This window comes from Procambarus clarkii, chromosome 82 (genome assembly GCF_040958095.1).
Source record: "Procambarus clarkii isolate CNS0578487 chromosome 82, FALCON_Pclarkii_2.0, whole genome shotgun sequence".
NCBI classification, from domain to species: domain Eukaryota; kingdom Metazoa; phylum Arthropoda; class Malacostraca; order Decapoda; family Cambaridae; genus Procambarus; species Procambarus clarkii.
The window spans coordinates 14,636,911-14,664,463 of NC_091231.1; the positions used below are offsets into that span (position 1 = coordinate 14,636,911).

Consider the following 27,553-nt stretch of genomic DNA (forward strand, 5'->3'; position numbering starts at 1 on the left):
CAGTTCCAGTAACCCAGTTGTGCATCGACAGTACCCCACCACCTGTTGCCTCAGTTCCAGTGACCCATTTGTGCGGCCACAGTACCCCACCACCTGTTGCCTTAGTTCTCGTGACTCAACTGTGGACCCATTGTACCTTACCACCTGTTGCTGGAACCTCGTTATCCGAGCTGTGTGGGACTCGAGCTCTCGCTGCCTGTAGCCCGGCAGCTCTAGTTGTAGTGGTTAGAAGCCTAGTGTACCTGTGCAACTACAACTTAAAGGGAATGGTAAATTTGCCTGGACTTCGGGTGCTAAGCAGTCTTTCAGAAGTTTATTCTTACAAACAGGCCCTGGTATTTATATGTTTCATGACCATTAGTAAAATAGCAAGGTGATAATGTTTCTACGACATTGCTGTTCCGATATTCATACTTATTTCACAAAATATACTAATCTTTCTTTTCATTTAATGAAAAGCCTCACATAACAGCTTGTGGGAATATCGATGATGGTCTGCGAGTAGTGTTACTGAAATATAGCTCTTTGTTGAGGTGCCTTGGCTCAGCAGTGGTGGTAGCGTGGTAGTTACTTTTAATCAATCACTGCGTGTAGATAAATCTCCCAGCTGCTAGATCGCTAACTGGGACATGAAGCAAGGAGCGGCCATGACAGCTACTGAGAAAGGGACGGGCGTAATGGCACTGAACTAGACATTAAGAGTGAAATATTTCGGCAGATTGATCATAAGAGCAAATCAGTAACGTTCAGATAAGCAAAGAACGCATGAACATTATTATTTGATAACTGTTAAGGATCAGCTGCCGCGGTTCATAGCTCCTCCGCCTTGCGTTTGCCTTTTTTATGGATGAACTTTGTTATTACAGGATAGATCGATGATCGTTGATTAATTGACAGATGAGAGGCGGGCCGAAAGAACAGAGCTCAACTAGGTGTATACAGACTGACAGTAAATCTTGTACGTTTAGCGCATCACCGAAGCGCTCACGATGGCAGGTCATTGGTAATGGCACGGTAGGAGGGGTGTCTCATGGGTGTTCCCAAAGATGGCGGCGCTCTGGGCGTGTCATACAGCTTGATCGTCAAGTAATATCGGGGCAGGAACGACGACGATCAAGCCCAGACGACGTTATACCGTGCACTACCGGACTACCTGTGCAAGTTTTGTGTTGATGAGAGCCGAGATCCGAGAGATGTGGCTCCAGGCAGCCATATATACTTAGCTTCACTTCTCACTCGTTTGCCGCGCGGTCGTCAATGTCATCCCACTTCCCATTTCTCTCTCTAGCAGGCAATAAATCAATAATATACACTTTAATGTGTGTTCCTAAATATAGAAATTATGGCAGAGTCTTGGAGAAGCGCAAGAGAATCGTGAACAATGAGCCACATGCTTCCAGTTGTCCCCGGAAGGCGGAGGTGTGGTGGTGTTCGCAGCCGTGTATCAAGAGTAGTAGTGTTGGAGGTTCTGAAGCAAAGGAACTTGCTGTAGTCGCTCCTCGGCCGACCGTCTTGCTGTTCTTCTTGAAGTCATGTTTAAAAAATGACCCATCATTGGACACTTGACGACACCCAAGGCTCTGCAAGGTGCACCGCTATAGCAGTTAACTTGTGGTCTTGCTAATCACTATTCGTTGTGTATGAGCATGAAGATGGTACTAAAATTAACCCCGCTTACACCCACCGGCAGGAAGTTCCTGGAGGCCGCGTGTGCCACCTGGCAACCCTTTACAGTGGGTCAATACCCCGACGCCCGCTACCCTTCTCTCCCTCACCTGGCCTGGCAGGGTGCGCGCTTGCTCGCTTGCTGTCTCTGTCAGTCTGGCTCCCCACTCTCTCTCTCTCTTTTCATCTCCCTCTCTCTCTCTCTCCCTCTTCATCTCCCTCTCTCTCTCTCTCCCTCTTCATCTCTCTCTCTCTCTCTCTCTCTCTCTCTCTCTCTCTCTCTCTCTCTCTCTCTCTCTCTCTCTCTCTCTCTCTCTTTCATCTATCTCTCTCTTTCATCTCCCTCTCTCTTCATCTCTCTCTCTCTCTCCATCTCCCTCCCTCTCTCTCTCCATCTCCCTCCCTCTCTCTCTCTCTCTCCATCTCCCTCCCTCTCTCTCCCTCTCTTCATCTCCCTCTCTCCCTTTCCATCTCTCCCATTTCTCGTTATCCCCTCCCTCTCTTCATGTCTCTCTCTCTCTCTCTCTCTCTCTCTCTCTCTCTCTCTCTCTCTCTCTCTCTCTCTCTCTCTCTCTCTCTCTCTCTCTCTCTCTCTAATGAGGTTCTTAGCTCTAATGAGGTTCTTAGTAAGAAAATCATCAAGAGAGCGTTTTGCATTCAGGTTATTTTTGGTCTCATAATTGCTATACAATTATATATATGAGGACCCCCCCCCCCCCCCGATCAGAACGTAAATGATGAAGTTATTGTATAAATATATGTTTACGGTACAAGAGAAATTCAGTATATATTTAAATGAATATATCATATTTAAATGAAATTATAAAATTAAATATTAGTAGGCTTAATTTTCGTTAAGTAATATAATCTCTCTGTTTTGGTGTATGGTGAGACTAGGCTACGCGGTGTTTACCATTATGTTCTGGATCCTTTGTGGGTTAAGCCGGCCATTAGATACAGCACAAACAGAATGTCAGTTGACATTCTATTCGGCGCCAGAATTCTTGTGCCGTGAATGACATTCTAGGAGACTGAAAGAGTTTGTATTTAATGGCAAGAACTAGAAGTTTTAATTTAAACTATGAAACATGTCTTGTAATTGTTCAATTTGTTGCGTGGTTACATAAATACTTCAGTGCTGACTTTTACATTTAATTCTTAAACGCCGGGAAGGAAACAGTTTCTGAGCGGACGACGTCGTTTCATGTTATGGAAATTTAGAGCGAAGATTGATCATAAGAATCTCCGCAAGCAAACACCATTCAGCAGCTCTTGGAGCCTTTAATAGAAGCAACGTCCCACCAGTTGTTACTCAACTTTCATGGTCTACGCTTGTTTCAAGATGCGAAAACGCTAATTATACTTGTTTGAATGAAATAAATGTATCAATAAATTAAGATCAAACCTGACTGGATCAATAGGAGAAATACATAACTGGACCAATAAGAGAAAAGTAATTGAGTGCAAGTGGCATGCAGGGGAGCCTGAGACTCATCCTTAGTACCACCTTCCACTCAGCTTCCTGAGCTTGAGTTCCACCGCCCCGACGCTCAAATGACTGTACATAGCCAGCTGAAGGTTACCTACACCTCTTGTACATAACTGAAAATATATACACTATATTTTTTACTGTGTGACGGTGCCAAAGAGTCGTCAGCATTCACTTACCTGTTTAAGGTCACACTTGTCAATATTTGTTGGTAACTAATGCTTTTATAACAATGTGTGCCAAGTTTACTGTGAACCGTAGCGTAGGGTTGGTGGGGGAGAGGGAGTGCCAGGTGGGAGTGTGAGGGGGAGGGAGTGTCAGGTGGGAGTGAGAGGGGGAGGGAGTGCCAGGTGGGAGTGTGAGGAAGAGAGGGAGTGTCAGGTGAGAGTGTGAGGGGGTGAGGGAGTGCCAGGTGGGAGGGCCAAGACTGGGTGACAGTGCCACAGAGAAAGGGGAAGGGGTGCAAGCATGAACATAAAGAAAATACATACTGACGTGACTAGCTCCATTAATGTTAGCATGATTAGCGGTATTTCTGTATTAAGCCGTGGTGAGCTGGTGTCACTGCCCGCACCCTTGCCCACCCTCCCCTCCACACCCTACTATGGGTGTCCCTGCAAGTTACGGAGCACTGTGTTGTAATCTGGGTATGTTAGTTAGATCACAGCTAAGAATAGGTTGTTAGAGTAGCTCGATGGTTGTGATTAGCAGAGCTGTGGTCGAGAGAATGAACGGGAGAACTGTTGTGGTGACTGACCTACGCGACAGAAATTGGTCGCAATAAGTTTACATCTTATGTCTAGTAAGTCATAATTCTTGTTACAATCCTTTTTCATGGTATGTTATTAATACTGAAGACGTATATTGTTTATTATATATATATATATAATGTACTTAGTAGTCAGAACGCACTTCTCGGCCTACTATGCAAGGTCCGATTTGCCAAATAGGTCGAGTGATTTTCTTTATTTTCAATAAAGTGTTTCCAATTAGTTTATTTGAATTATTATTATTATATTATGTTAAGAACATAAATTATTGACTTAGTTGTGTTAGTTTAGATTAGGTTAGGTAGAGTTGGTTAGGTTCGGTCATATATCTACATTAGTTTTAACTCAAAATACAAAAATTAACTCATACATACTGAAATAGATAGCCTTTTCATTTCATAAGAAAAAAAATTAGAAAAATATATAGATTCATGAAAACTTGGCTTATTAGGCAAATCGATCCTTGCATAGCAGGCCGAGTACTGCGTTCTGGCTACTAGGTACAACACACACATTTTATATATATATATATATATATATATATATATATATATATATATATATATATATGTCGTACCTAGTAGCCAGAACGCACTTCTCAGCCTACTATTCAAGGCCCAATTTGCCTAATAAGCCAAGTTTTCATGAATTAATTGTTTTTCGGCTACCTAACCTACCTAACCTAACCTAACTTTTTTGGCTACCTAACCAAACCTAACCTATAAAGATAGGTTACGTTAGGTTAGGTAGGGTTGGTTAGGTTCGGCCATATATCTACGTTAATTGTAACTCCAATAAAAAAAATTGACCTCATACATAATGAAATGGGTATCGTTATCATTTCATAAGAAAAAAATTAGAGAAAATATATTAATTCAGGAAAACTTGGCTTATTAGGCAAATCGGGCCTTGCATATTAGGCCGAGAAGTGCATTCTGGCTATTAGGTACGACATATATATATATATATATATATATATATATATATATATATATATATATATATATATATATATATATATATATATATAATGACGCCCCCTTATACATGTTGAATTATTGTTAGAATTAAGAAATAAAGACTAACCTTTAAGGGAACAAATAATCCAAGGACCATGAACTCTTTGGCATTTAATTTTACTGAAGCCTTGTATTGATGGTGCACTGACGGGGTTCTATATTGATTACTATAGAACTATATAGAATACCTCTTAATCAATTATTCCTACAAGAATATACATACAGTATATATATATATATATATATATATATATATATATATATATATATATATGTCGTACCTAGTAGCCAGAACTCACTTCTCAGCCTACTATGCAAGGCCCGATTTGCCTAATAAGCCAAGTTTTCCTAAATTAATATATTTTCTCTATTTTTTTTCTTATGAAATGATAAAGCTACCCATTTCATTATGTATGAGGTCATTTTTTTTTATTTGAGTTAAAATTAACATAGATATATGACCGAACCTAACCAACCCTACCTAACCTATCTTTATAGGTTAGGTTAGGTTAGGTAGCCGAAAAAGTTAGGTTAGGTTAGGTTAGGTAGGTTAGGTTGTCGAAAAACAATTAATTCATGAAAACTTGGCTTATTAGGCAAATCGGGCCTTGCATAGTAGGCTGAGAAGTGAGTTCTGGCTACTAGGTACGACATATATATATATATATATATATATATATATATATATATATATATATATATATATATATATATATATTTATATATATATATATATATATATATATATATATATATATATATATATATATATATATATATATATATAGTGCGTGTGTGTGTGTGTGTGAGTAATGTGTTGTGAGTACATATATAGGTCTTGCTGTCTCCAGTGTGGAAGCAATGCAAGCATCCCCTTTATAATGCCCAACTGAGGGTCGACTATAAGTTAAGAATTTGCGACAACAGACAAAGTGTATTAGTGAACTACACGGAATGTGTTCAGAACCTTCCGACAATGTTGATTCCTGTGAGGCTACTTCAGACGGCCGGGAGGAATCACCCCCATCATATATATATGCAACATCTAATTGGTTTTCAAAGTGGCCCGTTTTATTGATGTAATGCCAGTGATAATTATCATGTCAAGTTGACTTGTTCTAGATACTTATAAGCAGGGAAGACTTTAAGCCAAATGAACCAAATTGGGCCCAGCGCTCAAAGGGGATCCGCTCTGGGGTAACCTACAATCTACTTCAGTCTTGTCAGGGAAAATTATCTTTCAAAAGATTCAAACCTGTGAAAGCTTGTCATAAATCAACACAAACTTGCAAACAAATGTGTGTGTGTGCTGAATTTGTTGTGACAAACATTGTGTACAGGATTCTTTGCTTTTTTGTTAGGTCGGTGATGATTTCAGATTTATTTCTTTATTATGCACCCCATACCCATGCGGTGAGCGGTGGTGGAAAGGGTTATAGAGGCACATAATGGGTTCAGGAACTGAACCTCAGAGTTTAGTTAAGTAAAAGACACAATCTTGTGAAGCTAGTTACATAATTGTTAATATTACATACACCTGTGCATGTACATATACATCCATGTACACAAATACATATACATATCAATAATATTTTTATATCACAAGTGATTCAACAAGAGACTTACAACAGTCACTTTACAAGGCAACGACCTAGTGTTGCTCCACACCCAACCCAATTAGGCGTCAACATTAATTATGTGCATACATTACCTGCATTAAGCAAATGTTGGATACTTCGCTAAGATTCCTGGCAGTACAGTTATGAATGTTGCAAAGAAGGATAACTTTTTAATAATAAGAGTCAGTTTTTTAAATACAAAATAAAAGATAATTTATTTCCAACAATTCTCTCCGCTTATACTTTGAATGTTTATTTATTTTAAACAAAATCTAATTAGTATTTGTCATAAATCATTTCACTAAAACAAATCTTGGCTGTGAACCTTGGGGAAGGAGGGGGGGCGGAGGCACTAAAAAATGGTTGGCACCTGGGCCCGGCAGCCTCTAAAGCCGGCTCTGCTTATAAGAGTGTTGCATCATTATATTATAGTTAACCAGGTGACAAATGTGACATTATCCCGCGGAGCTTCATGGCGGGAGAGACGCGCTAGGCTTCACTCTAAACTAACCCACGGTAGTTTTTTTTTTTTTAATAATTAACTTATATAGTAGTTGAATGAATGAAACAATGCGGCGTGCACAGGTGTAACGGTGAAGGCTTCCTATGGTAACGTTGGAGTTTGTGGTAGGGAAGACCCATCCAGAGATATGTACAAGACACAGTAACCAAAAGTGGTAACTGTAGACTATCTTGGTTAGTTACACTGTGCTGGATACAGTGAACTCTTAGTAACTGTGATTAATGTAGTCGATTAAACTGACCTGTTCATGTCAGTGGATAGGTACAGCGGTCCTGTGTAATGTGATATAGGTAATCTCACATTACCACGGAATCACAAGCAAAAATTACGAAGTCATTTGTATTCTCCAGTAGTTCCTGCTGGCTGTGTACTTAGAATTTCAGAAGTTCTTAGCACTTAGAATTTCAGAATACTTATGTATTCTGAACCCCGCAGTGCGTTGTGGTGAAGTCTCCCTGGTTGGAGAACCCGTCTACAACCACTACATAAATTACTAACAAAATATACCCAAATTTCAGTTCAATTTAATATTATATATATTATATATGGGATAAAATGTTATATTGTAAAGGAGACTGACCTCAGGCGCAGGTGAGGCTTGGTTAGGTGTGTTTGGCTTGATCACTGATGATCAAGTCCCTCTTACATAAATGTCAGTACAAGGCAATAAGATCCATAGTGTTAAACAAAATTGTATTTCAGAACAATTTATGTGATCACTGAAGAGAATTTGAGGCTACACTTGGTTTGTAAATTGTTTGTATATGGACGATAATTTAAGAACGTGAGTTTTACTGAAGCGATGTTGGCAATCTTGTCCGGCTAAGAAGGCTGTCTACCTCGGGCTTCTTCCATTCATAGATGTTCTAAGTCTGCTCCAAATGTGAAAGCCGTATATAGTTATTTTTAATGATCCAGTATCGAGCACGACTTAATTTTCAATATTGGTGACTTAGATATAGAGAATATTGAATATTGATCACATGCAAGTATAAACGAATTGTTTTTTTTGTATTTTGTATTTATGTTTTTAAATTCATTAATTATAAAAATTCACCCCAAAATTACTGTCAAACATTCTTTGAAGACAAACGACAGATTGTTTATATCAGCTCTGATTGGAAAATATATAATTGATTTTTTGTTAGGGGAAAGTAGCACAATGAAGCTAACATACTCTTTGGTGGCCTTGACCCTCATTACTACCTTATTTACACAAATTATTGGGTTGTAATATTTACAAATTTATGACTAATATTACACTATCGCGAGTTTGACGCTCCCTCTAGTAGTGGAGCATCTCATTAGATGTGACCATTCGGATATTCAGTCATGATAAGCCTTTCGTAGTTAAATTTCACGTTATGAATTGTATGTTAAATGTAACCTTAACCGTAAAGTGTGTGCAAGGCCCGTGGCTGATCACACATTAGGCCAGACCAGGAGAGGTCTTCCTCGAGTCTATTTTTCTCATTATATCTTCGCAGGAAATAGTCTGGCCAGTCCTCAATGACTTGCATTCCGTGGTAGTGTAAAATATTCTTTTTTGGTGTTATGTTGAACAAATAGTTGTACTGATATGATAGTATATCTGTGTTCTGTAATAAAGTGAGTATTTTTCTCTTTTCTTTTCTTGTACACCCTCATAAATATCGTAGCTTGTATCATACAATGACGGTCTTATAAATGCACTATTAAAGATCACATTATTTCTATACAGACTTTCACCAGAGATATCCTGACCAGCAACATCAAAATAATCAAAAGATATAGCAATAATAAACATAGCAGAAACACTTCTTATCACGCACTCTCATCTATAATTATTAAGAGCCAACTTACACTTAAGTATGTTCTACCATCTACAAGACCAGCAGGAGGGACCCACCAGTTTACACCACACAAGCTGCCCCAGCCGACCAGTGAGAACACATGGTAAGATTAACTCAGTCCTCTCAACAGAGTAACCATCTCGCCTCTCTTCATACTTGTATGGAATGTGTACTACTGTCTCTGCCCATTTGTATTTACTCTTCTGCTTCCGAAGATGCTAAGGTGTGCTTTAACAAAATGCATCCTTTAGCGACACCCTGCAGGCTCGTTAGAGCGGCGGCCGACATCCCCCCCCCCCGGGTAAATGCTTCACTCACGTACAATTGCATATATTCGCCAACAAAACCTAAACACCTAATCTAACCTATGCCTAACTGTACATAGAAATTTTAAATAATAATAATAATAATAATAATAATAATAATGATAACATATATGATAAACCAATTTTCAATACAATGTTAAAATTGATCAATGTGTCCGGGGGAGGGGGTCTACCCCCCCTTAGGCCTTTGTCTATGAGGACGGACTGACAAGATTATTAACCCTTTCTCAGACCAAAAAGTCTATTCCGTCCAGCGGTCGACCCCAAAGACGCATTCATCAATTTAAACATGTTGTTCATTCAAAATAAGAATTTTCTCAAATATCAATTAAGATTGTTACATATTAGCATACTGTGTATATTTAGGAATTGGTTTGATTAGGTGTTTAGGTTCTGTTGGCAATTATGTGTATATGTAGTACGTGGGAAAAACATTTACAGCGTTGTGGTTCGAATAAAAGTCGTCAGCGAAGCAGTTATTCGAGAAGTGTTCGAATGTCATCAACTGTGCAGCCCATACTCAAACAAAACCCTAAGTCCATTCCAAGCACCCACTAAACCCCCCTGTTTATGAATGAAAAAACGGTTTACACATGATTCACAACTGTTGACATTCGAATACTTCTTTTTTTTTCAAACAAGTGCTTCGCTGACGACTTTTGTTCGAACCACAACGCTATAAATGCTTCACCCACGTACTACAAATACAAATAATTGCCAACAGAACCTAAACCTATGCCTAAATATGCACAACATGCTAATATATAATAATATTAATTGATATTTGAGAAACTTCGTATTTTTGATTGAACAACATGTTAAAATTGATGTATGCGTCTTTGGGGTAGACCGCTGGATGGAATGAACATAGATTGAGGACGGGTTGCAGTGCTCTATCCACAGAGTGTAAGACTGGAAACCCTGTGAGAGCAGGTTCGCTTGACACTCATGCAGCAATTACCTTTCATGTTCATATACCGGTGAGAGATATAAATGTATTTATCATCTACTCTAAACAGTCACCTTCCCTTAGACTGGTATTCACTTCATTCTTGAACTTCCTTCTGTCGATCGTAAGTAAGTAAGTAATTATCAAAAGAAGGCACCAAACCCTGTCGATCGTAAATGATCATTGTACAGCCTAGTATATATATATTTCCCACGAAAATTGATGCAAGCTGGTAGGAAACACTCTGCTCGCGTATCGAAATTATCTCAGAGATATCATTTGTATTTTTGTCTTACTAATACAACAGATAAGATATACATGTGGGGGTTGGTGAAGTGGAGGACCAGCGAGACACATCCTTGTCCCTCTCTCACCTCTGAATAACCAGAGTCTAACCAAACTATACGACATGAGCTCTCTCGACAACCCTGGCGTTCATCTTGATCTAATTGCTCAAATGAATTCTTCCACATTGAATTTGACCTATTTGTAACAAATACGCGCTGAACATTTTCATGAAGCATACAGTTGAAGCCTCAAAACAATGCTTCGGTATGAGTTAATTATGCGATAATGTAATTTAAATAGAACTACTACACGCAACAGTTTTAAACGTTTAAGTAGGAACAAACAAACAAATTCACCTGCTGGCCAATATTACTTCAAATTACATGTTTCTCAAATCGCTTACCTGAATAAATGTTCAGAGTACTTGATTGTTGTTTTAGATATCCGATTTTTACAATATTTTTTTTAGATTTATTTCTTTATTCACATGAGTTTGTTGTTAATTTACGAGTGACGAAGGATCCTCCCTGTTCTTGTTAACAGTAGTGCTGTCGAGCCGGGTCAGGCTGCGGCTTGAGGTTTTGCCTCCAGTAAAGGACGGTATAGTTACTGTCACAGGCAGTGATTGTAGCCTTATGGTCTCCGGGCGGCTAGTTGTAGTCATAGACGGTAATGGCAGCTGGGTAGTCGTAATGGTTGGGTCGTCTGGTGGCCTCCAGGTACACCACCACCATGAAGAGCAGCACTGGCGCCACCACTAGGCTGTACTCAGACCATGAACTACCACCTGTCGCCACATCCAATAAACAAGCCAATTATTTAGTAAAACAAAAAGTAAGTAAGTAATTATCAAAAGAAGGCACCAAACCGGGAAGGCTATGTATAGTAAAACAAAAAAAAGAATAATATTAACACAAAATTCGTAAATGAGATACATTAACGTACAGAAAAAAAATATCATCTAAGACGCATTTCACTTTTATATTTGCATGTACTTACAACCGTACCTTGAAACACACAGGATACGTAGCGTATAGAGTGGTAATACCTTGTGTATTGTATACACCGAATGTTTCGATACCGCACGCGACTGCAGTACTGGGATTCGCTGCCGGCGCCATTGCTAGCTAGTAGCACACGGATTTGTTCCAGAAAAACTTACCATTCTGAGCACCCATCTGCTCAAACCATCGCAGTTTTGAGAGGAAAATACATCTATACTCCAAGACCCAGACAATATCTTGTTTGGAAGGAAACAATTCTGATTTCGTCTACAATTGATGGAGAAACAACGTTGTTGATTACCTACTGTCCAACTGACTCGTATTCTGCTCAACCCAGTATGCAGGCGACCCAAACTCGCACCGCACTCTCGATACCCATGACCGATTTTTTGTGTGTGTGAGGACCGTATAACTGATCAGGTCACTTAGAGTCCTACCCTGAAGGGCGAGGCAGTACCCTGCGGGCATCGCCACAAGGGGGCACCGTAGAAAGTGTACTAAGTCTTTTCAGGAAAAGGTAGGCCGAACAGCTTATTAGGTGTTAGGTATTCCTGATTCCACCTGGGGGAATTATTCTACGACCTCCACTGGAGGGGAATGAATTTCTCCAGGCCTAGGAGTGTCTCAGGCATTAGGTAGGGCAGTGAATCGGTCCTCACTACGTGGAGACGTCATGGGGAAGTCACAGAGAAAGAGGTAATGGAGGCAGCTTTCAGACGAGGAGGGACAGTGCACCGAAGAAAACTGGTATCGAGGCTTCACCACGTGCTTCTACCAGCAAGACAGCAGACATAATGGACCTAGAGGGGACAGCATCAGTCTCACACCAGACATCGTCAGACTCTGCACATCTTCCAAAATTCAAGATAATGCAGACAGACCACTTTCCTACAGCATATGGAGTAGTAACGGCAATTAAAGAGAAACAACCAGAGCTCAAACTTTCCATCACAGTCAACCTGAAAGGGAAAATAATAATGACACCACGAGACCAACAGACTGCAAATTACTTAGAACAAGTAAAAGTCCTGCAAGGGAAACCTGTATGTTTGGAAAAGTTGGACCCTTCAGAAAGACTCACACGAGTCGTGCTTTTGGGATACCCAATCGACTTTCCCCTGGATCCAGTACTAGAACACAAAAATCAAATCCTGAATGCAGAACGATGCCGCACAAAAGTAGACAAAGCAGCGACACATCAAAATGTTTCTGGCACATGTCTCATGACGTAGCCAAGTCATGTAGGAATAATAGGAAATGACATTGCAGACGAAGCTACATAACTTGCAACTAAGAAGAAATGTAGACATTTACATACCACAGAGTCTATCACAGATTAAGAAAGTAATTAGAAACAGAGCAATGCAAAAGATGTACGTTGACCACAACACAGCAGTTGCAACATTAGGATCTGCGGGTTGGTACAAGAATTCAACCAATTACGAACCACTTAGTTTGATGAAAAGGAGAAGTAGAACAACAGAAGTACACTTACATCGCATCAGGCTTGGATACCCATGTGCACGGGAAATAGGCTTACAGGTTCTAGAAGATGAGAGGAAATGTCAGCACTGTGAAGAAATGCCCGACAGACCACTGGAATTATCTAACACAGTGCAGAGTTACAAACCCATTAAGATTTCAACTTTGATTCAACAGAGCAGAAGTTGTTAATTAAACACATGGGACAAAATTTTACTGAAGCGATCAAACGAGTCATAAATACTCATACTCCGCCCAAGTAAAACAGAAACAATTAACACTTAGTGGTCCAGCCAGAGATTTAGGACCCGTGCAGGAATATCCCTGCAAAAAAAAAACTACATTCTCACTTCCCACGTCAATTCCTGGCCGGAAGAACTGTTTTTACCAGCAGGACCAGCCAGTGAATCGCTGACCGACCGCAACATAATATTATGGACAATATCTAGGACGAAAATCTGAACCTGGGTGTATGCAACCTAGAGTTCTGCAGCACCGACAAATCATCAATGAAGATTACTTTCACCACCATAGTTGCAGCCACCCAGGCTTCCACACAAGGTTTCTACTGCTTCTGCTTACAAATACAACCCCACCAAGTAAAAAAGGAACAATACCATGAGATCCAGCAGTGCTTCAAGTGCTACGAGCTCTCTCACCCCACCAACAAGTGTTAGCACCCTGTCCAGAAGTGCAGCCTGTGCGCATTGGACCTTCACTACTCCATATGTAAGGCAACAGTCCATCGCTGCTTGCTCTGTGATGGCTCACCCCGCAATTTCATACCCCTGCCCCCGCAGACAGGAAAGCATCAAGGCCCAGGTTGAAGCCAAGAGAAACAACCCTTCTACCTCCTCGACCAGAGCCCCAGGCGTTCAACCCACCACCTCAGCTCCCACCAACCGACCAGAAGACTTTCCGGTCTTACCAAAAAAAGTGGCTCCTCCCACCAGATGACCCAGCCTTCACAATGGGGACCCAAGGCCCCACAGACTCCTTCACAGCCCCCTGCATCAAGTGCAGGTATTATCCCTGCTTATTAGACTAGCGGAGAGGTTTACCGGACCAGACAACCACCGTTTTGCCAGTGAACTGAACGCATTATACATGCCAATGGCCTGGATCCCATCATAGCTCCTGACGCAAGTCTCACTTCCTCCACTACCACTCCGAACACTACCACCAGGACGACCACGAGGTCGATTTCAACACAGACTCCAGAACCACCCATGACCCGGGCGGCACAAACGGAGGTATTTCCCTCTCCAGCTCCCAACACTCCTATCATCACCATCTCAGCAGTCGTGCTGTCTACAAATGCTAACAGCACCACCAATCCACGACACCCGAGTCTACCACAGGCTGCAAGGTGAAAGACGAAAACACCACCTACGGATGTTACTGACTCCTCAAACGAGGAAATCTTAGTAGGAGCTCCACCGCCGCACCACAAATACGACGCCTACTCGGTACAAGATCTCATGGAGGACACCTCACCAAACTCCAACGGCAGCACGGGTCAGCCAAAGTCTCAGGCAAAGAAAAAACCGAAGACCTAGAAGTCTACACTAACCCACCAGCTCCATAACTGGTACAGCTGAAGACTCACATATCCATCCCTAGATCTCGTATCAGCCACTGATACAGATAAAGGCTCCAAAGAGCCTCCACTTACGGGCTCACCATAGCCCGTGCTACTTGGAACTTTATGTTCTGAGTAGCTCAATCTAAAACAACAACAACAACAGGGCAGAGGTAGTATAATACTCAGATGAAGCAGTGATGGATGAGAGTACCTAACTGAAACATTTAAAAATTATTTGTACGGCTATTCACAGTTAATAGAAGAGTGTAAAAGTTTTCTGAAAGTCAATATAGGAGCGGTACAATATTGTATTCTAAAAGTTACAAAAAAAAAAAAAATGTGCCCAGAAACACTACCTTGAAACCGTATATATATGTGTGTGTAACCGTACCTCTTTCCATGATAGCGCAGGAGGGTTGTGCTAGAAACAGCAAGGACACCCACACCAACATGACCATTGGCACGTGTTGCTCCACACCAGGATGGCACCACACACACACACACACACACAGGCCAATATCTTGCCAGGTAGTTAACACCTCTCTACACTCTTATGCGTGTATTTGTAAGTCGTAAAGCGAGGACGATAGCTTAATGTGGTATCTTATCTTACACAAATGTTGTTAAAATGTCACAATCTAATCAGCACAATGACGTAGCCGGTGACCCTGTGATTAATATCCTCCTTGTTATACACTTTTATCCAGTATAGTATACTTAAGTCGTGCTTCCCACTTACACTTCATTTTATCTAGAGAATGTAAATTTAGTTTCATAAATCTCTTCTCATAAGACAGATTTTAGATTCCTGTGATTAGCTTTGTTATCCTTTTCTATATGTACACGTTTCAATGATTTTATATCTATTCTATATGGTGTCCAAAACTGAACTGCATAATCTAAATTGGGCATAACAAAGGCAAAGGAAAAGCTAAATAATAACATTAGCTGTGTTATTATTAATGTTTATAGATATGAGTCCTATTTGCCTTATTTCAAACATTTAGACAGTGGTACCTCGGTTTACGAACTTTTTGGGTTACGAGCTCGATTTGTTTGGAAAATTTGAATCGGGTTACGAACTTAAACGCGGGATACGAGTTTGTTGATACGCGTACGGCCGACCTAGCGTATGGTGGCACGGTGATCGTGCCTCAGTTTACCAGTGCTTCTCGCCCAGTGACTATCCAGCCTGAATTCTTTGCAAGGATTTAGTTTTTGGGGGGATTTTTGGCCACTTGGGTATAAAAGTTATTGTTATATATCTCGCTGTGGGTCCCAAGAAAGCCAGTGGAAAGCTTCAAGGCAAGAAATCACATGTGAGAATGACCATAGAGGAAAAACAAGAGGTCATTCGTAAACATGAAAATGGTACACGTATTGTTGAACTAGCTAGGCAGTATAACAAATCTTCAGGGGAGGAGGAAGAGGCAGTAGAGGATGTCCCTTCCTCATTAAATAAGAAAATGTGTGCAGTATGGGAAGAACTGCAAAGTTTTGCTGAAAAGAATCACCCAAATAAAGCTTTAGCAGGCCCTTGCATTGATCTTATTAATGACAAAGTGATGTCTCACTACAGACAAGTGTTACAAAGAAGGGGAAAAACAATCTTCAAGAAAAACAATGAAAATCATGCAGTGAGCCAGAAGCAGATCCTAGTGGTATGCAGGCAAAACGTGCCAGAGTGACTACCCCAGAAAAGTCATCACTGCCTAATGTTATAATGGAAGGGGACTCCCCTTCCAAACAATAACACCTCTCCTCCTCACCGTCTTCCATATGCCAACAGGAGTGATCAGTAAAGGTAAGTGGTAACTTGTACATACTTTTGTAGTGAAGATTTGGATGAATTAGGTACTGTATAAAATTTACTTTGAAGTGAAGTTTTTGGGGAGTCAGGAATGGTTTAATTCATTTCCCATTATTTCTTACAGGGAAATTCACTTCGGTTTACAAATTTTCGGGTTACAGACGGTTTCCTGGAACGGATTAAATTCGTAAACCGAGGTGCCCCTGTACATTGAATTTTTGGATTACGATCCTTACTAATTATGATTCCTAAATAGTTTTTTTGGCATTCAGATTTAGCAATTTCAATGCCAAGCTTAAATTTAGTTGTTCTAAGAACATCACAAACTAAGCACCCTACACTACACACAGAAATTACAATAGCGTGATATATCAAATTAACAAATCCACAAGGGCCTTGATGAGGGTTCAAACCTACGCACGGGATGTTCCCAGCTGCACCTAAGTCAACTGTGCTACGACATGGTTAAAAGAATTGCAACATGGAGTGCTACTGCTCTCACAAAGATCCTGAAGCTTCTCCGAAGCCCAATCGGGTTTTCTCAATTCCTCCATGCACCTGGGCTCTGTCAACCAAATGTTCTACCACTATGCCCATACTCCAATACACACACAAATCACAACAACATGATATATCAACTGAATAAATCCACAAGGGTGCATGGGGGAATTGTCTAAAAACTCTAGTGGGCTTTGGAGAAGCTTCGGGATCCTAGTGAGGGCAGTAGCACTCCATGTTGCAATTCTTTTAACCATGTCGTGGCACAGTTGACTGAGGTGCAGCTGGGAACATCGTGTGCATAGGTTCAAACCCTCATTTATTTATTTATTATTTATTTATTTATATATATACAAGAAGGTACATTGGGTTTGTGAGAATACATTGGATAGTACAGTATTTACATTCTTGTAAAGCCACTAGTACGCGCAGCGTTTCGGGCAGGTCACAGCCCTTGTGGATTTGTTCAAGCACCTTACATTTGTCAGTACTAAATTACATTTGCTAATTCTGTTAATTTTGAAAGCGTATCTAAATCATCTTAAAATGGTTTCCCACTTAGCTTTCAGTCAGTTTATGCTAAATCTGTTTTCTTAAAGGAATGTAAATAATAGAAATGTGATACTGAGATTTATTAGCAATACAGAAAGGTGGAGTTAATTAGAAGTCACCATAAATCTAATTACTCTCATTTTATTATAAAGATCTTACCTTATTGAGGAAGATTTGATTGTTCTAGTCCAGTCAACTTGAGAATGTTGGCTACAGAATCAAAAGGGAGCTGCTCAATCTGGTATCAAGCTCTTAGACTGCGCCTATGGTGGCCTCTCTGAGGGGGGCCAGGTTCTGGCGCGTGGTCCCCAGTAGGCTCTCAGAACTCCATACACATGAATGATGCCAAAGTCTGACATTAGTATATCAGCTTAGACAGCTCCGGGAAGCCTCTGGGTCTCACCCAGAAAATGGCGTTTCATTACGTTCAACGCTGGTTTTATACCAATGTGCATACTTTTGTCCATAGGAACAGCAGGACCTTACCTAAGGTGGCAACTAAATGCTTTTCTTCATACACTTACATTTTTTTTTTAAGTGACTTAGATGCATAGTGATGACTTTGTAACAGCAGTGGTGAGTGAGGGATGGATGCCTTGTTAGAGGAATTAACAGCAAAGTACAGACTTAAGGAGTACAGCACTCCATACAGGGTTAGCAATACTGTACAAAAAAGCAGAAAAATCATATAATGTACAGTATAGTACATTTACGGATTATAGTATTGATTCTGCTATCAGGTAAAAGTACAGTGCACATTGTATCAAATTATTATATATTAATTATAAAATATGTGTGTGTGTGAAGGATATAACATACAATAAATTATGGACTAGGCCCTAAGTAAGGGTAAGTTACTCACTGCCAGTGCAGGGATTACAACAACATTTAAGAATTAATCCCATTCTTGATTCTGGACTCACAAGCTCATTTGGTTCAATAGTTGCAAACCAAATGGATTTACCATCAAGTCAATAGAGATGTGACACCACCAGAAGCTGGTTTAACAGAATCAGACAGTGTGAGAATTCTATAGATTATTCTTATAGGTCACACTCAATTCTGGATAAAGACAATATTTAAACATTACATAAAGAAAAATTATTAACATCTCTTGGTTTGTGTAGCTCCTATCTTGGATTTTGCATGCCACAGCTTGCATGCTAAGTTTGAAGTGTAATAAGATGGTGTCATAATTAAGGAGTTCACATGAGAGAGCCACCACTTTGCATCACTTCTTGCAAAGATCTATTGTATTCATTGACAAGTTTCATGGCTTGATTTTTATAAGGCACAAAATTTGATTCGGCTTTTCTTTGTGCAACAAACTCCCGAAGAGTGAAGTTGGTTTGCTCAAGGTGAGCCCACTTCTTTTCTAGATTAGTCAATTGGGTGTAGGTTTCATTTTCATGTAGCTGGTTCTGCAAAGTTTAAAAAGATAAATATCTACTTTTAGCTTGACTGATAAATTTTAATCACTATGACTTAAGATATTCTTAGTACAGTATATACAAATTCATCATTGGACTACTATTACAAGAAATTATTTAATGAATTTTTTGCAGCATGGTAGGAGGCAAGGAAACTACAGAGCAGGGACTTTCAACTAAAGGTGAAACATACTGAAGTTTTTAGGGCATCATTACCTTTAGTGCAGTAATGGCACTGGTAATATCCTGCAAGCTCTGAGAGATGCAGCTTTTCCTGGCATCTAGTTCTTCCTTCTCCTGCACAAGGAGCCTACGCTTCTCCTCGGCTCTTGTTTTCAAGCCATCCAAATCAGAGAATTCTACAATTTCTAGCTCCATCTGAGCCAGTTTTTCTTTTAGATCTATCATCTCTTTCTGTACTTTTGTTTCCAGAGCTTCAATCTGAAAAAAATATACATTACAGTACAAACAGCACTGAGCTTCATTCATTACCTTCTAAATTTTATGTTCATGAGCATCATTATTCACACGATACACTGGACAGCTAATTGACAAAATTCAGCTTCACTCCAAAGATGAGGTAATGTGATTTAAGCATCATGCTCTGGCTATGGTATAAACCAAATTGTTAAGCTCCAAAACAAAAGTACTTTATTTTGGTTATGAGCCTCACTCTACAAGTTCATAAAAGATAGTAAAATGAGTACCATTTCATTTTATAACAAGTTCTCATTAATAACATTCTCACTGTAGAATACAGATTATTTTACTGATATGGTAGAGAACTTTAACACAGGTAGAAATGGGCTGAAACATTCTGAAACACAGTGCTGGGGTCAATGCGTCAATCAGATAGTGTTCTAAAATGAATCAAAGATTAGTCTCACTTTATCTTTTCCTAAGTCTTCACTAATATAGGAGAAGATCAAAATGTGCACCTTGCAGGGAGAGGGGAACCTAAAGATGAACTAGACACAAAGCAGGCGATGAGTCACAATAACGTGGCTAAAGTAATTTGACCAGACCACACACTAGAAGGTGAAGGGACGACGACGTTTCGGTCTGTCCTGGACCAATCTCAAGTCGATTGAGAGATTCATTCATTCTCACAATCGACTTGAGAATGATCCAGGACGGACCGAAACGTCGTTGTCCCTTCACCTTCTAGTGTGTGGTCTGGTCAAACTAGACAAAGTGTGCTTGAATGTCTGATTTCTCCTCCAATGCAGCACAATAGGCTGCATTGGAGGGGCAATGGGCTGCTATACCCAGCAAGATTATGTCTACATAATATTCCTCTGTTTTAAAAACCATTACAGAGGAAACACTTCTAAAAATTCCTCCTGAACAATTTCAGTCAATTTTATATTATAAAGTTTGTAGCAAATTAAAGCTAGATTAAAGTCACTTCATGTAGGCATAATTTCTAACATTTTCCTTACGACTACTGTACTTTTCATTTCTGGTAAAGCACAAGGATTACTTCCTGGGTCAGGTTTCATGGGTAGAAAATATTAATTAATGTTGGCTGTTGCAAACACAGTGCAGTACAGAAACACCAAGTTACAGTAGACTATTTGCTGATGACATTTTACATTTAAAAACTCTATTAAATCTAACATAATGTAAACTAACACTGTACATTATATTTTATAATGACATTACAAACAAAATGCTATCAACAAATACGCGGGAGCTATCAACAAACGAGCTATCAACAAAATAACTAGGAGTCATGAGGAGGACATCATCCATCAGTAGGAGCCATCCTCCTCCTCACGGCTCCTACTGATTTTCTCATTGATACATCAGGTTAATGTGACTTCATTGAGCAAATAAAGTCTACTATCATCTTTGTATTTCTCTACACATCTGCTGTGTGGAGCTGCATCGGCCAAAAGAGTCACCAATAGGTTTAAGATCATAACATGAGCAGAGAAAATTAGTGTGATAACTTATTCAGTAAAATATTACTTTCTGTAGGTTGGCTTGAAGATTTAAGTTTTCATGCTTCAAGCCCTGCTCTGTGTAGCGGGACTTCTCCAGCTCTCCTTCCTTGAATGCTAAGTCGGTACGCATCATATCAAAGTCATGAGTGCTGTAATTCAAACAATCAGATTACATTATTGTATATAGGCATGCAAGAAAGAGATTAATTATTTCAAAGTTGTTCTGAATTGTAAAGCATTATCTTAAAATTTACTCTATATGGAAATAATAATCATATTGAATACCTTAAATACAATATTTCAATAGTTGGCAATGTAAGCATGTGATACTGTACAGAAAAATATGCTTTGGGCTTGTGAATAAGCTCCTTTAATGTGTATAAGACCATCCTATGAACCAACAAGAAACTCAACCTCAGTCAAGCAAGAGTATATACAGCACCAGTGCCACAGGGCCTATAGCTTCCCTCCAGGGTCAGATAAAATGCTTTGGAGTCACTGGAGATAGTCTATCCAGCACAAAAGAAAACAGAGGCCCTGTAGTCTGTCTACTAAAAATGCTCAAGCATTTCAGGTTCTCAGTGGTATCACTCTTGTGACTTTAACGACCCAACATTCACTTGCCCACAACCACCTCAAACAAGGTGGGCTGTGGTGACAAGTGGTGACAAGGCTAGGCACCCCCTCAAACATAAGGAAGTGTGGTAGGAAGGGATGGAATGAGAGCAGTTAAGTAACGTGCTCAGAGTAGTTCTTTTGAAAGGATCAAGGCTATTATCCAAGATAATCATTCAGCCAATCATAGAGAAATTCAACTCTCAATTCATTCAAATCAGAAGGAAGCAGAAGGAAAACAGGCATGTATATAACACTCAGAGCTTGGAAGCACATTTATATCTGTTTAAATTATTTAATAGTATCGAGTTATTATAGACTACCAATAGTACAGTGGTCATTCCGTTTACGAATTTAATCCGTTCCCAGAGACGGTTCATAACCCATAAATTCGCAACCAGAGACGAATTTTCCTGTAACAAATAATGTAAACTGAATTAATCCGTTCCACATTCGCAAAACTATTAACTTCAAAATATATTTTGTATCTAAATCACATAAATATTCAGTACTATTTTAGTACTATTTAGTACCACAGTCCCCGTGGTGTAGTGGTTAAGACACTCGCCTGGCATTTTGCGAGCGTTTTGTCCTGGGTTCGTATCCTGGCCAGGGAGGACTTACTGGGCATCAATCCTTAACTGTAGCCTCTGTTTACCTAACAGTAAAATGGGTACCTGGTTGTTAAACGACTTGGCGGGGTCATATTTCGGAAGACGTAGGATTAGGGACTTGCGCGAAATGCTACGCATATTAGTGGCTGTACAAGAATGTAAGAACTCTTGTAAATATAAAAAATATAAAATAACACTATAATATGCACAAGTTATAGCTTACCTTTATTGATCACACTTGTTGGCATATGGAAAATGGTGAGGAGGGGGAGGAGGAGGAGAGGTGTTAGTGTTTGGAAGGGAAGTCCCTTTCTATTATATCGTCAGGCAGTGATGACTTCTCTGGGGTACTCTCTCTCATACATTTTGCCTGCATAACACTTGGACCTGGTTGTGGCTCACTGCTTGTTTTCTCACTAAAAACCTGTCCATAGAGACTTTATTTTCCCTACGATGTAACACTTGTCTGTAGTGAGGCGTCACAGTGTCAATAAAAAGGTTAAGGCAATGGCCTACTACAGTTTGCTCTGGGCGAGTTGTTTCAACAAAAGTTTGCATTTCTTCCCATAGTCTACACCACTTCTTAATTGTTGAGGAAGGGACATTCTGTACTGCCTCCTCCTCCCCCTGAAGAAATTTCCTTGGCTGCCTCTTGTTGCTGTTCATTGTGAAGGGCAAGGAGTTTTTCGGTGGTCAGTTCCTTGCTGTGTTCCTCCTCAAACTCCTCCACATCAGCACCATCCAATTCCAAGCCCAATTTCCAGCCCAGAGAAACAATTTCCTCAACAACATTTACTTCAGGATGCAACCCTTTCTCCAAATAAACAGTATGTTTTAATACTAAATGTAATAAGTACATTCCTGACTGTCTGCATAGTACATAAATACACTTAATTGTGCCGTTACATTTACCTCCCCATATATTCTCATTTTCTGTTAATACACTCAAAATTTTTATGTTGAAGTTTTCGTGTTCAATTCTATATATGTACACAAGTTTTAAATATAAAAAATTTCTTTTTCAATTTTATTAAACAATAGAGATTTTATACAAAATTTGAAAATATCCTGAGTTACTTTATAATTTATTGAGACTAGTTTTGTTTTATTAGTTTTATAAAATTGTAATATCAATATAGCTATAGGTTAAGTACTAATTGTAATTAAGAAGCAATAAATGCTATTTACATTGCTTGTCCTCCTACACGCCCAAGGTTAGATTTGGGCGTGGTTTTCTATACAGCTTTTCAGGTAAACTCTAATATTCACAATACTTGTATTTTGGTGCAATGCTGGTGATTAAGTGCATTTATGTACAATGCCGAAAGTCAGGATTGTACTTATTACATTTATTATTAAAACGTACTGTCTATTCGGAGGATAGGCTGCAGGATCAGGTTCAAACCCATTAATGTCTAGTTCTGGAACACATTCAGGCAACAATTTTCTCCAGCCAGAGATCATGGTTCTTTGAGTCACTTCTTGCTAGGCTTTGTCAATGAGTTATAAAGCACTACAAATGTTAAAATGGTTTTTCCAGACCTCTTTGAGGGTGAGGTTTGTGGAATCAGTCACTTTGAAACATTTCCAGAAAAATGCCCTTTCATAGTTTCTTAAAATTGGATATGATTTTCTGGTCCATAGGCTGAATTAGAAGAGTGGTGTTAGGAGGAAGGAACTTTATTGTAACAAAACTAAATTTATCTAACACTGCATCCTCCAAGCCTGGAGGATGAGCAGGAGCATTGTCGAGGAGAAGCACAGCCTTGAGTGGGAAACTTTTCTCCTGCAGATATTTTTTGTGGAAGGGCAAACCACTTCATTCACCCTCTTGGTAAAAAAATTGCCTTGTCACCCATGCCTTACTACCTGCTTGCTTGATACCTGCTTGATGGGGTTCTGGGAGTTCTTCTACTCCCCTGTGAGAGCTTGGTCCACTAGGCTATTGCTTGGAGTGGCCCGCAGGCCCACATATCCAACACAGCCCGGTTGGTCTGGCACACCTTGGAGAAAATTATCGTTTTCTCTTAAAGATGTCCATGGTTGTTCCTGCAATATTTCTCATACTCGCTGGGATGATGTTGAACAACCGTAGATCTCTGATGTTTATACAGTGTTCTCTGATTGTGCCTATGGCACCCCTGCTTTTCACTGGTTCTATTCTGCTGTATTACAATACAGTACAATGATCTAGCATCAAGAACAATGGTAAACCATTAAAAGATATCCACAGTAAAGGTGAAAGTAAGCCAAGACACTGCTAAAATAGCTAGTTTAAATATTGTAAATATCCCAATCTTGTACAGTATTTCTGATGCACACTGATGTTTTACCTTGGCAAATGTTTAAAGTGGGCAAGATGGCGAGACAGCTTTTCCAGTAAAGACACATTATTATTCTCTAGAGTTTCTAATCGTTTCAGCTCCTCTTGCTTATTTTCATCAAAAGTAGCAAGAAACTGTTCCATTGTTTCTTCTCTCTTACGTAGTTCACGGTACTTCTGGCTTCTTTCACTCTGATTCTCCTCCAATTCCTAAAAAAAAAACTATAATTGATAAAAAGCTAACACTAAAAGATACATTAATATACACTATGGCACTTTAAAAAACATACAAGTAATTATAGAAAATGAGGTCATAATGATATTACTAGGCCTATATACTGTATATATTTACAATTTTATGTTTTGTATTTAAACTTGCTTGTTTGTTTTGCACAAGTACTTTCTCTTTCCAAATGTAAACTACTCCTTAAGCAATGTCTCTCTTTCCCTTGGACATGGCACAGAAATAGCCAGGCAAGTGCACCCTCATCCTCAATGTAGCAGGCCATAAGCAAAAGAAGACTGGAGAAGTTTCCCTCCAGCTCGGAATAGGATGTAGAAAGTTAATTTATTTACAGTTAAAAACTGTAAACTACCACCAAGTAGTACTTGTAGTACTTAGGTTCAAATTGACGAGCAAGTATTGCTCTTGTAATTGTTAGTTTATCATCCGAGCTCTACCCAACCCACAGCCAAGTAAAAGTACCTCACCAGTACACAAGGACATCAGTGATCCCACACCTTGCTTTCTCTAACTCTCCCAAGCATGATTCACTACTCAGCGAGGGGCTAAATCATGAGGGGGCAGTTGTTTAGCCAGTCTCTCTTGTGCAGTGTGCTGGTACTAAACTCTCAGTCTGGTTTCCTGTTCTTTAACCCCTGAATTATGATGTCATGTTCTAAGGCAAGTCTATTTCAGTTGATACTCAACAGTGGTGAAACTGTCTACAGAGGACTTACCCATCTCTACAACTTATGGTTCGACTCCCTCAAGATATTCTCTGCCATTTTACAGTCTCCGTGGTGTAGTGGTAAGACACTCGCCTGGCGTTCCGCGAGCGCTATGTCATGGGTTCGTATCCTGGCCGGGGAGGATTTACTGGGCGCAATTCCTTAACTGCAGCCTCTGTTTAACGCAACAGTAAAATGTGTACTTGGATGAAAAAACGATTCTTCGCGGCAGGGGATCGTATTCCAGGGACCTGCCCGAAACGCTACTCGTACTAGTGGCTGTACAGGAATGTAACAACTCTTGTATATATCTCAAAGAAAAAATAAATCTGTGCTGACATCCAGTTTCAAGAGTTTTTGAGAACAAGCCACACATTTGCATCCCACTGATAAATTTGGGTCTTTTGCCTTCATAGTCAGCGAGTGGTGTTGGGCCATCTTTTGTCCAAAAGCTTAACATTGACCAGGATTCTGTGGCCCTGCACCACTGGTGCTTTGGGAATGTGGTTCTCATTCCCAAAGCTTCCAAAAAAAGCTTTGTGTAGATGAAAAGCCCCCATCTAAGCAAGTCACTCTGTCAGTCCTGTAGTCTCCTGACTTGCCTGTGCTTTTCTATCAAGTTGGAATGAGAGTTAGGTATACAGTACATTCCCTGGTGCCTCTTATCAGTACTTGTGCACTACCTTGGTGGTGGGTTGGGGTAGCAGCCAGGTGGTAAACTAGCGATTAACAGAGCAATACTTGCCAGTATTTGAGCCTAAGCATTTCCTGAAGATGGATTTCAATGGTAAATTCATGAGCTCCCATTCTGGGTTAGACTAAGAATTTTCTAGTCTCCTATTGTATGAAGGATGACAGTTGCTCTGACCTGGCAAATCTAGTGCCATATCCAAGGGAGAGCTAGTTTTAAAAAGCCTTATTTTGTATTTAAATTCAAGGATAAGAAAAAAAATGTTGCTGCTCCACCTGTATCTCAACCTAATATCTTGAGCAAGTGTCAAAAGTGGTGGCTCATGTAATCCCGCTCACCTTATGGCTGCCTTATTATAGAACTGCAGGCACATGTAAAGGATATTAACTTTTTAACTAATACTGTAGCTTTACCTGATCTAATTGCTGAATCTCATCCTGGACTTGTTTAATTTGTTCCTGAACTTCGCTAATCTGACGCTCCATTGTTGCAATTTCTGCATTGTCTTCTTTTACCTGGAAATAAGAACAATATAGTACTTAACACTTTTGCTACGGGATAACATTAATGTCATCCTAAAATCAATACACATAGTTTGGGGGAGGACGACAATTCCGTCCAAAATTAATATTTGTAAATACTATACTGTACTGTCTTTTTTTTTTTTACCTGCAGGAGAAGTCTTTCTCGCTCTTCCTTTGGTGTTCCTCTTTTCTGGTTTGCATTAATGATCTCTGATCTCTTTTCCTCCAGCTCCTGAAGCTTCACATACAAACCAACAGCTTCCTGCTTTACCTTGATTAGAAAATATAAATCAATATAATGCTTTGCATAAAAATGGATTTGATATTCTTTTACAAATGTAACTTTCACCCATTAAAAACATACAATCATCTGAAAAATTTACAACAAAATAGTAAGATCTGAATATTGTACCAATAATTATTAAAGTTATTAATGATCTGCAATGATCATACATCAATGACCTCCTTTTGATACTGTTAATCACAACTACCTCTTACTTCAACTCCACCATTATGGAATCCGAGGCCTTGCACTGGACTATATTCAATCCTATCTTAGTGATAAACACCAATGTGTAGCCATCAATGATATAATTTCTCCCACTCTACCATTAACCGTAGGAGTGCCACAGGGCAGCATCTTAGGACCTTTCCTATTTGGATATCACCCAACAAACCCACACTAAACATAGAAAAGATCTACTACATCTTATTTGGAAGCAAATCAACAAATGCAATTCAGCTTCAGATAGACAATGTTAACATCAGCAATAAAAATGATGGAAAGTGTCTTGGCCTATTCCTAGACAAGAGACAACTTCAGCACCCCACATACAACACATAACTAAGAAAGTCTCTAAAACAGTTGGTATACTCTCCAAAATCAGATATTATGTACCTAACTCTGCTCTCCTCTCACTATATTATGCACTAATCTATCCCTATCTTAATTATGGCATCTGTGCATGGGGTTCAACCACTGCAAACCACCTCAAGTCCATCATCACCCAGCAAAAATCTGCTATCACAATAATAAACTCTGCTT

General features: G+C 39.6%; 1 protein-coding gene and 2 long non-coding RNA genes across 7 annotated transcripts in view; 1 reads left to right on the forward strand and 2 right to left on the reverse strand.

Moving 5' to 3' along the window:
• Positions 1-6,439: 6,439 nt before the first annotated feature.
• On the reverse strand, positions 6,440-15,100 carry LOC123764435 (uncharacterized). The gene is made up of 2 exons (XR_006773560.2): positions 14,943-15,100; positions 6,440-11,267 (listed from the first exon to the last, which is right to left on the reverse strand). It is a non-coding gene; the product is annotated as an uncharacterized lncRNA (long non-coding RNA).
• Positions 15,101-15,193: 93 nt separating this feature from the next.
• Positions 15,194-19,312, forward strand: LOC138358280 (uncharacterized). The gene is made up of 2 exons (XR_011225308.1): positions 15,194-16,355; positions 18,977-19,312. It is a non-coding gene; the product is annotated as an uncharacterized lncRNA (long non-coding RNA).
• Positions 17,479-27,553, reverse strand: part of LOC123764436 (intraflagellar transport protein 74 homolog) — a 42,231-nt gene continuing 32,156 nt past the window's right edge. For all 5 annotated transcript variants that reach the window (XM_069316125.1, XM_045752295.2, XM_069316126.1 and 2 more), the window contains 6 exons: positions 26,654-26,779; positions 26,398-26,499; positions 24,353-24,552; positions 20,816-20,939; positions 19,058-19,282; positions 17,479-18,832 (listed from right to left, as the gene is read on the reverse strand). In XM_069316125.1, the coding sequence (XP_069172226.1) occupies positions 18,617-18,832; positions 19,058-19,282; positions 20,816-20,939; positions 24,353-24,552; positions 26,398-26,499; positions 26,654-26,779 (993 nt within the window). In that variant the 3' untranslated portion in view covers positions 17,479-18,616. The remainder of the gene's footprint in view (positions 18,833-19,057; positions 19,283-20,815; positions 20,940-24,352; positions 24,553-26,397; positions 26,500-26,653; positions 26,780-27,553) is intronic.